Consider the following 13,622-nt stretch of genomic DNA (forward strand, 5'->3'; position numbering starts at 1 on the left):
CCCAGTTGGTTTAAGGGGTGGGCAGTGTAGGAGGAATGAATGTGTCTGTCTACAACACTGCTACTCTGTGGCTAAGTGGCACCTGGGCAGGAAAGGAAGCCTTGGGCCTGGAAAGAGAGCTCAGCAGTTAAGGCCACCTTTTGTTTTTGCAGAGGACCTGGGTTTGGCTTCCAGCATCCACAAAGGGGAGTTCACAGCTGCCTATAACTCCAGCGCCAGGGGATTCAACACCTGGCCTCTGAGGGCAAGTGTATACACACACACATACATACACACGCACACGTACACGCACAGGCACACGCTTCATATACAGACTCTCAGGCATATACATATAAGTAAAGGTAGTATGAAAATGAGAAAGGAAGCCTGTGTACACGGTATTCTCCCGTTTGTAATGGGATAAAGTGCACCCTGTGTACATGATATTCTCCTGTCTGTAATGGAGGAAGTGCACTGCAGAGAACGTGTACCCTTAGCAAGCCTGGAAATGGAAACAGCTCTGAAGTGGGCTCTCTAGACCCCTGTAGCAATCTTGGGGCTATAAAGGCAGGGAATTGCCTAGAATAAGCGCTGCATGGCATTATAACGCCAGGACAAATTTGACATTTCTTGAGCTCTTTCTTTCCAGATTCTCCAAGCTAAGGGTCATGGAGACAGGTGTGTCATCATTTCAGCCTGGATTCTGCTTCCATTTCCAGCTCAGCTGACTGCTGCCATCAATTGCCAATTGTGGCAAAGTCCTAGTCTTTTTTTTTTTTAAAGATTTATTTATTATTATATCTAAGTACACTGTAGCTGTCTTCAGATGCACCAGAAGAGGGCGTCAGATCTCATTACGGATGGTTGTGAGCCACCATGTGGGTGCTGGGATTTGAACTCAGGACCTTTGGAAGAGCAGTCGGTGCTCTTAACCACTGAGCCATCTCTCCAGCCCCTCTAGTCTTTTATTTTTTAAAAAGATGATTATATGCAGTTGAGATGTGCCTCAGCCTCCCATGTCTTGAGATTATAGGCATGCACCATTACACTTGGCTTGGGTTTTTCTCTCTCTCTCCTTCCTTCCTTCCTTCCTTCCTTCCTTCCTTCCTTCCTTCCTTCCTCTCCCTCTCTCTTTCTTTCTTTCTTTCTTTCTTTCTTTCTTTCTTTCTTTCTTTCTTTCTTTCTTTCTTTCTTTCTTTCTTGAGTAGTTTCTTTGTGTAGTCAGTCCTGGGAGTAGCTCTGTAGACCAGGCTGGCTTTGAATTCACAAAGATGTATTTGCCTCTTGAGTGCTAGGATTAAAGACATGCGCCACCACTATCTACTTGGCTTGGCCTTTGATGTACGGATTCACTATGCAGCTAAGGTTGGCCTGGAGTAGGGGGTTACTGGTGTTGAGTAACCACACTGGGGCTTTCTATGGCCTCTTCGGAAAGAGCCTATCTATCCACTGAGAAACCTCTTGCTGATCCTTCCAACCAGAGGAGAAGGAACTGCTCTATCCTTTCTAGCCTTCCCAGTCTAGGATTGTTGCCTTCTGGCTACTTGAGTCTCCAGAATGGCCAAAGGTGTGTTTGTGTGTGGGCATGTACACATGAGTGCAGGTGTCTGTGGAGACCAGGGGCATCACGTTCTCCGGGAGCTGGAGTTACAAGTAGATCTCTGAGGTGGGTGCTGGAAACTGAACTTGGGTTTTCTGCAGGGGTAGTACATGCCCTTGTCCTTCTCTCCATGGCTTTTATTTCCCTCAACAAAGACTTCCTAGTTGAGCACGGTGGTGCACACATTTAATTCCTGCACTTGGGAGGCAGAGGCAGGCGGGTCTCTGTGAATTTAAGACCAGCCTGGTCTACAGAGTGAGTTCAAGAATATATTCTGGCTACACAGTGAGTCTTGAAAACAAACAAACAAAACTTCCAGAGTGCAAAGCTAAAACAGGTAATTACCAGGGATCAGACAAAGAAGCCACTTCCCTTTGAACAGGGGGCTTCTCCGTTGCCTCTACCGGATGTGGGTTCGCATTCGGGCCCAAACCCAGGACATTCCCAAAGAATACGAGGAGAAAACAACGGACTCCAAGGATTAACTCTTAATTACTGATTTGTGGGCTATGCAAGCCCACGCCTTTGCTGAGCTCTGGGGTTGTAAGCCATTTTTTCTTTTTGTGTTTTAAAGACAGGGATTCCCAGTGTAGCTCTGGCTGTCATGGAACTTGCTCTGCAGACCAGGCTGGCCTCAGAGATCTGCCTGCCTCTGCCTCCTGAGTGCTGGGACTAAAGCTGTGCACCAACGATGCCGCAGGCCTGTCTCTGTGTGCACCAACAATGATGCAGCAAGCCTGCGTCTGGTTTTGTTTGTTTGTTAAGAGTTCTTAGCCTGAGGGGAGCCCAGAGATTACAGAGATAATTACTGATCTGGGTCATCCAGGGATACTCAAGATGGAACAAGAAGGGAAAGGGGGGAGGAATGATCTAAATACAATTCAAGGTCTGCTATCTTGTTTTGTTTCGTTTTGTTTTGAGACAGGGTTTGTGTAGTCCTGGATGTCCTGAAACTCATGTAGATCAGGCTGACCTCGAAGACATAGAGATCTACCTGTCTCTGCTTCTTAAGTGCTGAGATTAAAGACTGTTAGCTTTTTGTCCTTTTAAATCTTTTCTTTTATTGACTTTTGATCTTGCTGGCCTACCTCCCAAGTATTGGGATCACAAGTGTATACCAATACATGTAGTTTATGTAGTCCTGGGGATTTGAACTTAGGGCTTCCTACATATTAGGTAAGTAATCTATTAACTGGGCTACAAGTCTAGCCTAATATAGGATTAAATGAGATAATAATATACGTTGTCGAGAATAGTGCGTCAAGGTAGAACACACACACACACACACACACACACACACACACACTGTGGGAGAAGGTGAGGGCTGAGGCTTCGGGGGATGATCAATGTGAGTCAGGACAGTCCTTCTGTTACTGTATTTATTTCTTCAGACTTAAAAACCTATTACTTTTTTTTGTTTTGTTTTGTTTTTTCCAGACAGGGTTTCTCTGTATAGCCCTGGTTGTCCTGGAACTCACTCTGTAGACCAGGCTGGCCTCGAACTCAGAAATCCATCTGTCTCTGCCTCCCAAGTGCTGGGATTAAAGGCGTATGCCACCACCGCCTGGCTTCTTCAGACTTCTAACCATGACTTTCCCTCTCTTCGTCATCTAGGCCAGGCAGAGGGCATGACCATGATATAGAGAGGAAGGAACAAGGCCTATTAGTCTTGGGTGACAAGCCTGCTGTGTTTGCATTTTCCCATTTGGCAGTTTTAGAGCAATAGCAGCTATCAGTCTAGTGCCAGGGGGTGCAACCAGAAGTCAGAGAGTAGCCCTTCACGTGAGCATGGCGAGAGAGGCTTTTGGTACCAAAGATGCAGTTCATTATCTTACATGTACTTCAGGTCAAGGCCAGGCCATTCTGGCCTCCAGTACAAAATATGCTCTGCTTCTACCTCTTTCTCTCAGGCTCGGCTCCATCTTAGAGCTCTCCCAACTTTCTATCTGGGTGGTCCTTCCCACAGGCACAGAAAACTAGTTAGTGTTTTGTTTTTGTTTCTGCCGAGGAGTCTTCCTACATTACCCATGCTCATCCACTCCTGGACTCAAGGCATCTTCCCACTTCAGCTGTTAAGTGCTGGGATTACAGGCACCCATACACACACTGGACTACTTAGAAAGTAGCCTATAAAAGTCTAGTTTACCTACCTTATCCTTAAAGGTAGGGATGGGTGTAGGTGGAGTGTACTCCCTGAAAGTATCACGTTGGGAAGGAACTTGTAGGGCAGTGTTGACACAGGCTTAAAGCCTTGTCAGCAGGCAGGAATGAGATGCTGAGAGAGGTGGTTCCTGCAGGAGTAGCCCTGAAGTTTTCTGATCTGGCAAGCTTGCACAGGCGTGCGTTTTCTCTCCCTTCTTTTCTTTTCTGCCTCTGCCTCCTGAGCGCTAGGATTGAAGGAGTATGTATGTATACCATCAAGACTGACTTCAGGTGTATTTATTTTTTATGTTAGCACCTTCTCAGATGCTTCCCTGAAGGCTGCCTTCATCCTCTCTTCCTTTATTTACTTTCTCAAACGTCACTGAGAAAAGCAGGGCAGGCTATGATCAGCACCACCTTCCTGGCTGGTGGGCTGGTGGACATTCAATGCTTGCTACACTGCAGACATAACCCATCTGCAGCTATCAAAGGGAAATTTAAAAATGGCTTCTGCCTACTGCTAGACTGTGCACCCAGAAGAAAAACAAAGCATCCAGGAGTTGCTAAGACAACGTCAACAGTGTCCTGAACTGGGATTCAAACTTAAGGCTTCCCTCGGCTCTTCTTTCCTCCATGGAGTGCAGTGTGACAGACTTGTGACCTGGAAAGGCAGGGGAGAGAGGTCCACAGCTCCAGTCGGGGCTGAGGCTGTAGCAGGGAAAGATGGGAAGGAGGAAGCACAGGGGTCTGGGACAGTTTAGCGTTGCTCTGTGGCCACTTCACTTTCGCACATCTACCAAGCTTTACCCCTGTTCCTTGTGGTATGAGACTTTGGATGGCCTCGGAGCTCTGAGAAAGGGATGGAGGCTGAGAATAAGGAAGGGCCTTTGAAAAGCACTCAGTCTGGGGGCCGGGGATGGCGCCGTGGGTAAGAGTACTTGCTGCTCCTCTAGAGGACCCAGAACAAGCACTGCTTGTAGCTTTAGGTCCAGGGGCTCCTACACCCTCTTCTGCTTTCTGCAGGCACATGCACACACCAACAGAAGAAATGAAAATAAAAAAATAAAGGTCAGTCTTACTGCTTCTCAAATGCTGGGATTCAAGGGATGCGCCACTATGTGTCTGGCTTTTTTTCTTTTTTAAGACAGGGTTTCATTTAGCCCAGGCTGGTCTCAAACTCCCTACATAGCCGAGGCTAACCATGAACTCCTGATCTTCCTGGCTCCTCCTCAGAGTGCTGGGATGACTGGGTTGTGCCACCAGACCTGGTGAAAAACCCCACAAGTTTAATTCTAGTTCCATGGGAACCATCGTGGGCACTGTCACAGCTTGTTATCGCTCTCCCTCAGTCCCACACGGTCAACTACTACTGCTAGGCCATTTGGTGAAAGCAAGCGTCCAGGCCTAAGCACGGGGAGGAATGGGGAGGAAGTCGGAGCTCTCGAGGCTGGCTGGAGGTGGGGCTCCCCCGGGGTAGGCAGGCTCATCTCTCTTACAAGTTCAATGAGACCAACATACAATCAGGCAAGATTGCTCAAGTGAACTTGAGTTGTCTGGAGAATTTTGAAGCAACATAGAAACCAGTATTTCAAACTATGCCTTATTATAATTACTGCCACCCACAGCGAGGACATCAAGAGAAACTTTTACTTTGATAATCCTAGGAGGTGAAATCTTACCCCAGGAGTCACTTTTATCTTCCACTAAACACCTGCAGGCCAGAAAAGCCTTGCAAGGAGAGACAAGGGCAGCATCTGGAAGGGGATAAGACTCCAGGGGGCTGTGAATAGAGAAACCTCATTCTTCAATTATCTGACGCAGTGCCTATATAATTAGGACAAAAAGGATGCACCTAGAGAAGAGTCAGGAAGACTTTCAAGCCTCTTCGGTACTGGTTCCTGGCTCCTCCTTACCCGGCTGAGCAGGCATCACCAAGGGTGTGGAACAGATGGACTAGGCTTGGCTCACAACACCACCTTAGATTCTAGCTCTTGCCTCCATGAAAGCCCATGGGGAAAGGCTGTTCTCTAGCCAGGGGCTTCCTTCAGTTTGCCTGAAGAGCCTCTAAGGGCTAAGGGCTGAGTTAGAGAAGAGGGTAGAGAGTCAGAGTGAATCTCTAGGGTGAGGGACAGGGTGGTAGCAGGTGCTAAATACCTGTACGAAGCTACTGGACAGAGATAGTGAGTCCTGGCGGATACTTGAACCCAGACTCTAAGTGTCCAGAAAGCCTGGTTAGGGTCAGAACTTTCAGATGAAAGATCCTTTTAAAAAAATATTTAGCCGGGCGTGGTGGCGCACGCCTTTAATCCCAGCACTCGGGAGGCAGAGGCAGGCGGATTTCTGAGTTCGAGGCCAGCCTGGTCTACAAAGTGAGTGCCAGGACAGCCAGGGCTATACAGAGAAACCCTGTCTCGAAAAACCTAAAAAAAAAAAAAAAAAAAAAAAATATTTATTATGGTGCCGGGCGTGGTGGCACACACCTTTAATCCCAGCACTCGGGAGGCAGAGGCAGGCAGATTTCTGAGTTTGAGGCCAGCCTGGTCTACAAAGTGAGTCCCAGGACAGCCAGGGCTACACAGAGAAACCCTGTCTCTGTCTTAGGTAGCCTAGGCTGACCTTGAACTCACTAAGTACCAGAGGATGGCTTTAAACTCTTGATCCTCCTACCTCCACTGCTTGCATGCTGGGGTTACAGGTTTGTGTTACCACGCTCAACCTCAGATGGAAGGTACTTCACAGATTGGGGTGAGCTGACCCATCAGAAGGTAATCTTTAGAGGCGCCACTGGACAGCTGCTTCCTGTCTGTGAACCTTGGCATAGGAGACCTAGCCACTGTGTGCACAGTATCCCGTTGTTCTCTGTAGACTCTACACAATCCACAACACACACCATTATACCTGGAGCCCACATGCCGCGAACGTGGGACTGTGCTGTCTGTGCTTTTGAAAATCTGTTTTTCTTTTAGTTTTGTTTCCAGTGCAGGGCTGGAACCTAGGGCCTTGTGCATGCTAGGCAAGCACTCTACCACTGAGCCACACCTACAGCCTGGAAATTCTTCTTTATTGAAAAATAAATACAGAGTCAAACAGGTGGGCCAGGCAGCATCTGTAGTTTGAGGCCCAAAGGAAGGGGTCGGGCTTGTTAGGGTTCAGATCTCCATGAGCTGGTCATTCCCCACGATCACCTCGTTCATTCGTTTAGCTACGGAAAAAAAAAAGAGAGAGGTCTCAGCGAATGGGCAGCAAATGGTATCACTCTAAAACCAGCTGCTTCTAGAGATGACAATGTTCCCTTCAAAAGAGCTTACGAGAGAGCATCTTCCCCCACGAGGATGGAGCTGACTCTATATCCCTGGTTCATAGAAACTTACATGGCAAGAGTATGGCGTGTAGAGCATCATTAAAAGATGAACAGTGTCTCCCCAAGCAAACCTATATATCCAGTGTTTTGTTTTGTTTTTCCCCTGGCTGTCCGACAATTCTCTCTCTGAGCCAGCTACAAAAGTTTAAAGCCATCCTCTGGTACTTAGTGAGTTCAAGGTCAGCCTAGGCTACCTAAGACCCTCTCTCAAAAAAGAAAAAAAAAAAGAACTAAAATAAGGAAGGGTCAGCCAGTAACAGCCTATATAGATATACATATACATATACATACATATATATATATATATATATATATATATATATATATATATATTTTATTTTAGTTTTTTGAGACAGGGTTTCTCTGTGTAGCCCTGGCTGTCCTGGGACTCACTTTGCAGACCAGGCTGGCCTCGAACTCAGAAATCCACCTGCCTCTGCCTCCCGAGTGCTGGGATTAAAGGCACACACCACCACCACCCATCTTTTTTTTTTTAATTTATTTTATATATGTGAGTACACTGTAGCTGTCTTCACAGACACACCAGAAGAGGGCATCAGATCCCATTACAACCATGTGGTTGCTGGGAATTGAACTCAGGACCTCTGGAAGAGCAGTCAGTGCTCTTAACCTCTAAGCCATCTCTCCAGCCTCCCTTCCCCCTATAAATACATATCTGTAATAAATACATATCTGTAATAAAGGAGTCAGACTACTTTCTGACGGGTCAGCTCACTCCAATCTGTGAAGTACCTTCCATCAGAGGTTGAGCGTGGTAACACAAACCTGTAACCCCAGCATGCAAGCAGTGGAGGCAGGAGGATGAAGAGTTTAAAGCTGCTGGGCGTGGTGGCACACACCTTTAATCCCAGCACTCGGGAGGCAGAGGCAGTGGATTTCTGAGTTCGAGGTCAGCCTGATCTACAAAGTGAGTTCCAGGACAGCCAAGACTACATAGAGAAACCCTGTCTCGAAAAACCAAAAAAGAAAAAAAAAGTAAAAAAAGAGTTTAAAGCCATCCTCCGGTACTTTAGTGAGTTCAAGGTCAGCCTAGGCTAACTAAGACCCTCTCTTAAAAGAGAAAAAAAAAACCCAAAAAACCAAAAAAAAACCTATAAAGTATCTGGGTCTGTTAGTCTCAGACTAACTAAGACCCTCTCTTAAAAGAGAAAAAAAAAACCCAAAAAACCAAAAAAAAACCTATAAAGTATCTGGGTCTGTTAGTCTCAGACCCAGAGACTAACAACTGACAATAATATGAATTATAACAATATGTGAATGTAGTCTCTCTTTCTCTATGGTGTTTGGTTGTTTCCTGAGATGCTGTGAGATGCTAGAGTCCTGACATGAGAAACTGAAGTGAGATGGAAGGAGGAAAACTCTGGGTTAGAATCAGGACCAGATCTCCAAGTGGGCACAGCAGCTCAGCAGGGAGAGTGCGCCTGCCGTTCAAGGCTGATAAACACATAAGCCTGAGGATTTGAGGACCTGGTTTTGGTCCCTGGAATCCATGTCAAAAGCCACATGCGGTAGCTTTTGTCTGTAATCCTAGCATTCCCTGCTGCAAGATGGTAGGTAGAAACAGGAGAACCAACTGGAAGTTTGCGGGTCAGCTAGCTAGTACAGTCTGGTAAAAACAACAGAGCCCCACCTCAGAAACACGGTGGGAAGAGATAACCAAGTTCTGAACGTTGTCCTTTGACCTCCACACGTGATCTGTGGCACACAGCTGCACTTAACCTCAACACAAATAAATATAGAGATCCCCAAAGGCTACAATGGAGTACGGTAACTGAGGGAGAAAGCTAATGTGACAGACTCATCATGCTACAAATGAAAGGCGGCACTGTTGAAATCGGGAAGAATTCTTACTAACCAGGACTTGATCTATGTAACTGGGTCAAGATCCTGAGTTTACCAGGCCTACTCATCACTATGATCAAGGGAGAGGAGGTCCAAACTTTGTCGCTGATACTATGTAGCATGTCATTGAAGCATCCCGCTAGTCTCCCTGCTTTTTCTGTCAACCTTGGCCATCTACTGCTTGAGCAGGCACTCAAACTTGGCTGCCAGGAATTTTGCAGAACCCTGGGAGTGCTCAGCTGGGGTAAGAAGAGTCAGGTGTAATAATGTCCCTAGGCTGGGGGCTGGGGGTGTGCAGCTCAGTGACAGAGTGCACGGTAGGTGTGAGGCCCAGTGCTGTTAAGAGAGGAGCTGAGGATGGCTATGTAAGTAGTGCTAGCAAAGGGAGGCTAGTTAGAAGTCACCTTATTATTGTTGTTATTATTTTAATTTAATTTTTTTTATTGACAGTCTCACTATGCTTCTCTGGCTAGCCTGTCTCCTAGGATTAAAGGAGTGAGCCACTATGTCTGGTGCTCCCATCTTAGTTTTCAGGACAGGGTCTCTCAATGAACTTGCAGTTTGCCTTCTTAGCTAGACTGGCTAGCTAACAAACCTGGATCTGCCTGTTTCTGTGCCGCAGTGCTGGCATTACAGATGACTGTCACCATGCTCAGCCTTTACATGGGTGCTGGAGATCTGAACTCAGGTTCTAACACTCACACAGGAAGTACTTTACTCACTGAGCTGTCTCTCCAGCCCCCTGAAAACTGGTCTCCAGTGCTACGATTTATTTTATAGCTTAGGCTGACCTAGAACACATTAAGAGAGGAAAATGGCCCTACATTCCTGTGGTGATTTGAGTATGCTTGGTCTAGGGAGTGGCACTATTAGGAGGTGTGGCCTGGTTGGAGTAGATGTGGCCTGGTTGTAGGAAGTGTGTCACTGTGGGTTTTGGGCTTTGAGACCCTTCTCCTAGCTGCCTGGAAGCCAGTCTTCTCCCATTTGCCTTTGGAACAAGATGCAGAACTCTCAGCTCCTTCTGCACCATGCCTGTTGGATGCTGCCATGATAATGGACTGAATCTCAGAACCTGTAAGTCAGTCCCAACTAAATGTTGTCCATTATAAGAGTTGCCTTGGTTACGGTGTCTCTTTACAGCAATGGAAACCCTAAGACAATTCCTAATCTCTTTGCTTTCCAAGTATGTGCCACCATGCCTGGCTGGACTTTATTCATCAAATTAAATTAATTTCATAGCATGCCTAAATGTATGCATGTGCACTGCGTAACCACAGAAACCAGAAGAGGCATCAGATCTCCTGGAACTAGAGTTACAGGCAGACGTGAGCTGCTACGTGGGTGCTGGGAACTGAGTGTAAGTCCTCTACAAGAATGGCAAGTGTTAAGCTGCAGAGCATCTCTCTAGACCCTTTGGAGATAAGATTTCACTAGGTTGTAGCCCTGGGTGGCTTAGCATTCACTGTATGAATTCTCCAGTTCAGAGAGATCTGTCTGCTCCTGCCTCCTGAATGCTGGAATGAAAGGCATGTGTCAACATACTCAGATACTAATAAACAAACAAATCAATAATACCCTCCACCCCAGCAGGCTATTTGCTACTGCTCTTGGTTGCTCACTAGAACTGACGGTAAGACTCTAGTGCTGAAAACACCATACATTTTGGTCCTAGTACACAGAATAATCACGTTGTTACTGACCAGGAATCTTTCCCTGATGGCTAGCTATCACAGTACTAGCACTACACAGAAGGTGCTAGGTAGGCTGCGAAGGGGAAAAGTTCAACAGCTTTGCTACCCATGAATTTATCTACTCACTTCATATCTGACTGCTGCCACCCTCCCTCCCAGTCCCCACTTCACAGTTTCATCAACAGTCCTACACAGCTGTGAGCCCCGTGAACTACAGTAACTACCAGAGCTGCAAGATATGCACGCACACTCGTGCAATAGTCATACAGATGTTATGATTTCCACCAGTCTTTTTACATGTTGTATAGCACAGTAAGCTTAAAGCACAGCTTAGAGCCACACTTCTAAGCAGCTGAGAATGGTTCTCCAGGTTATGCCTGGAGACCTGCTAACCCCTTTGCCATATGAAGTCCAGGGGAATCACCTTCCTTAAAAAACAGACAAGGATTCCTCTCTGGAGTTCCTCCTTACTCTCCTGTAATAAATTTGTTTGCTCTGCTTAAAACAAACAACACACACTAGGCAATGGAAGTGCATGCTTTTAACCCCAGCACTTGGGAGGCAGAGGCAGGTGGATCTCTGTGAGTTCAAGGCCAGCCTGGTCTACAGAGTGAGTTCCAGGACAGCCAGAGCTACACAGAAAAAGAGAAATTCTGTTTTGAAAAACAGAAATCAACCCAACCCAACCCAACAAAAACCAAGCCAAAAAAACTCCAAAACCAACAACAAAAACCCCCTAAACAACACACACACACACAAAACAAATCAGAGGAGCAATTCAGGAGGCCATAGCACATTCCAGAACCAGTGCTGTATTACTGGCTGCCTCTGTCATGCCCAGAAGCAAATATAAAGTATTGGTGTGAGTCTGGACAATAGCTATTGTTATATTTTCATTTTTTTTTTTTTTGTTTGTTTTTTTGAGACAGGGTTTTTCTGTGTAGCCCTGGCTAGCCTCGAACTCAGAAATTCGCCTGCCTCTGCCTCCCATGTGCTGGGATTAAAGGCGTGCGCCACCATGCCCGGCTATATTTTCAGTTTTTTGATAGCATAGTTGTATACACCTATGAGAAAAATGATTAGTTATAGCCCTAGAAATAGGACTAAACCAAAGTTTTAAAACTTGATAATTACACCAGCTGCTCTCCAGAGATGACTACAGGCCTATGTTTTCACTTGCAATGTAAACATGTTGTAGCTTGCCAACGAAGCTTTATCTGTGCTAAGGTGATAGACAGAACGGCTTCCACGAATCCTAACTTGGTTACCTTTGGCTTCAATCCTCTGACCACTTCCAACCAGACAGTCCTTGATCTCTGCGCCCGTCTCGATCACTGCGTTGTTGCAGATGACGCTGCCGTGGATGCTGCTCCTGTAATACAGCAGCCACGTTAGAGGACCCCGGGCCTCGACACAAAACCAGCCAGGAAGTTCAAGCTTTTCTGTAGGCTGAGAACTGCTGGTCAGTCCTACCGGTGGCTACATGACTCAAGTTATTATTGGAGGACAGAGTGGCGCAAAGGGAGAACTCGGCTTAGAGAATTTCAGAGTAGGGCTACATTCATAATGATTTTTCCAAGTCCTTATTTGACACCTCCCTCTCTTCTTCCTCTTTAGGTAATGGGAACTGAATCCGGAATATTAGACACGTCAGACAAACCCTTTACCACTAAATGATGTGCCCGGTTTTCTGTTTTTGAGGCAAGCTGGCTTTGAACTCACCATGTAGCCAGGAATGACCTGGAACTCTTGGTTTTTGGAGATAGGGTCTCTCTGTGTAGCCCTGGCTTATCCTCGAACTCAGGGATCTGCCTGCCTCTGATTCCTGAGTACTGGGAATAAAAATGTGCACCACCACCGCTCTATGACGTCAGACTCGATCCTCTACCTACCAAGTGCTAGGATTATGGGTGCATGTAAACACCTTAGCAATCAAGTCCTTTTTAAATTTTATTTATTTATTTATTTATTTAATTTATTTATTATATGTAAGTACACATAAGCTGTCCTCAGACACTCCAGAAGAGGGAGTCAGATCTCATTACGGATGGTTGTGAGCCACCATGTGGTTGCTGGGACTTGAATTCCTGACCTTCGGAAGAGCAGTCGGGTGCTCTTACCCACTGAGCCATCTCACCAGCCCAAGTTCTTTTTTTAAACTTTCTAAAATTTATTATATATCTATGTGTGTGTGTGTGTGTGGAGGGGGCACACATGTGCTACAGTATGTGTGTAGGGGTTAGGGGCCAGCTTTTGAGAGTTTTTCTTTTTGCATGATGGATTCTGGCTATCTGGAAGACACTATGTAGTGGCCTCAAACTCACAGAGATCTATGTGTCTCTGCCTCTCAAGTACTGTGTGCCACTATGCCAGGTTCCTAGCTTGACTTCAGTTCTCTAGGTACCCAGGTCCTTGGGGTGTCAGTTCCATTCAAATTCTCCTTGGTTGGTGTAGGGGTGGAGACTGAGGCTGGTCTGTAGGCTCATCACACCTTCTTATCAGGATAATAGGACAAGAGTCATTGAGGCCCAGAAATTAAGAGTCTTTCTGTTCAAGTGTGGAAGCAATGGACTCCCATAGCTCCTATCACAGACTCTAGTTAAACAAAACAGTACTTGTTAGAAGTGTGTATACATTCTAAATTGTTTGTTTTCTAGATTTATTTATTTATTTACTTACTAACTATTTATCTTTAAAGACAGGGTTTTCCTGTGTAGCCCTGGCTGTCTGGGAACTCACTCTACAGACCAGGCTGACCTCAAACTCAGAGATCTGCCTGACTCTGCCTCCCAGGTGCTGTGGTTATAGGTGTGAACAACCACCACCTGGCTGCTCATTTGTTGTTGTTGTTTTTAAAGATTTATTTATTTATTTAATGTATATGAGTACACTGTAGCTGTACAGATGGTTGTGAGCCATCATGTGGTTGCTGGGAACTGAGCTCAAGACCTATGCTCACTCTGGCCCATAGATTTATTATTACATG

At 46.1% G+C, this 13,622-nt stretch overlaps 1 protein-coding gene across 3 annotated transcripts in view; it reads right to left on the reverse strand.

Moving 5' to 3' along the window:
- Positions 1-6,761: 6,761 nt before the first annotated feature.
- Eif2b3 (eukaryotic translation initiation factor 2B subunit gamma) overlaps positions 6,762-13,622 on the reverse strand; it is a 70,631-nt gene continuing 63,770 nt past the window's right edge. For all 3 annotated transcript variants that reach the window (XM_021160234.3, XM_029476762.2, XM_029476763.2), the window contains 2 exons: positions 11,905-12,008; positions 6,762-6,923 (listed from right to left, as the gene is read on the reverse strand). In XM_021160234.3, coding sequence (XP_021015893.1) covers positions 6,871-6,923; positions 11,905-12,008 — 157 coding nt within the window. In that variant the 3' untranslated portion in view covers positions 6,762-6,870. The remainder of the gene's footprint in view (positions 6,924-11,904; positions 12,009-13,622) is intronic.

The sequence above is a fragment of the Mus caroli genome, unplaced genomic scaffold, assembly GCF_978045245.1.
Source record: "Mus caroli unplaced genomic scaffold, Mus_caroli_1 scaffold_6, whole genome shotgun sequence".
NCBI lineage: Eukaryota > Metazoa > Chordata > Mammalia > Rodentia > Muridae > Mus > Mus caroli.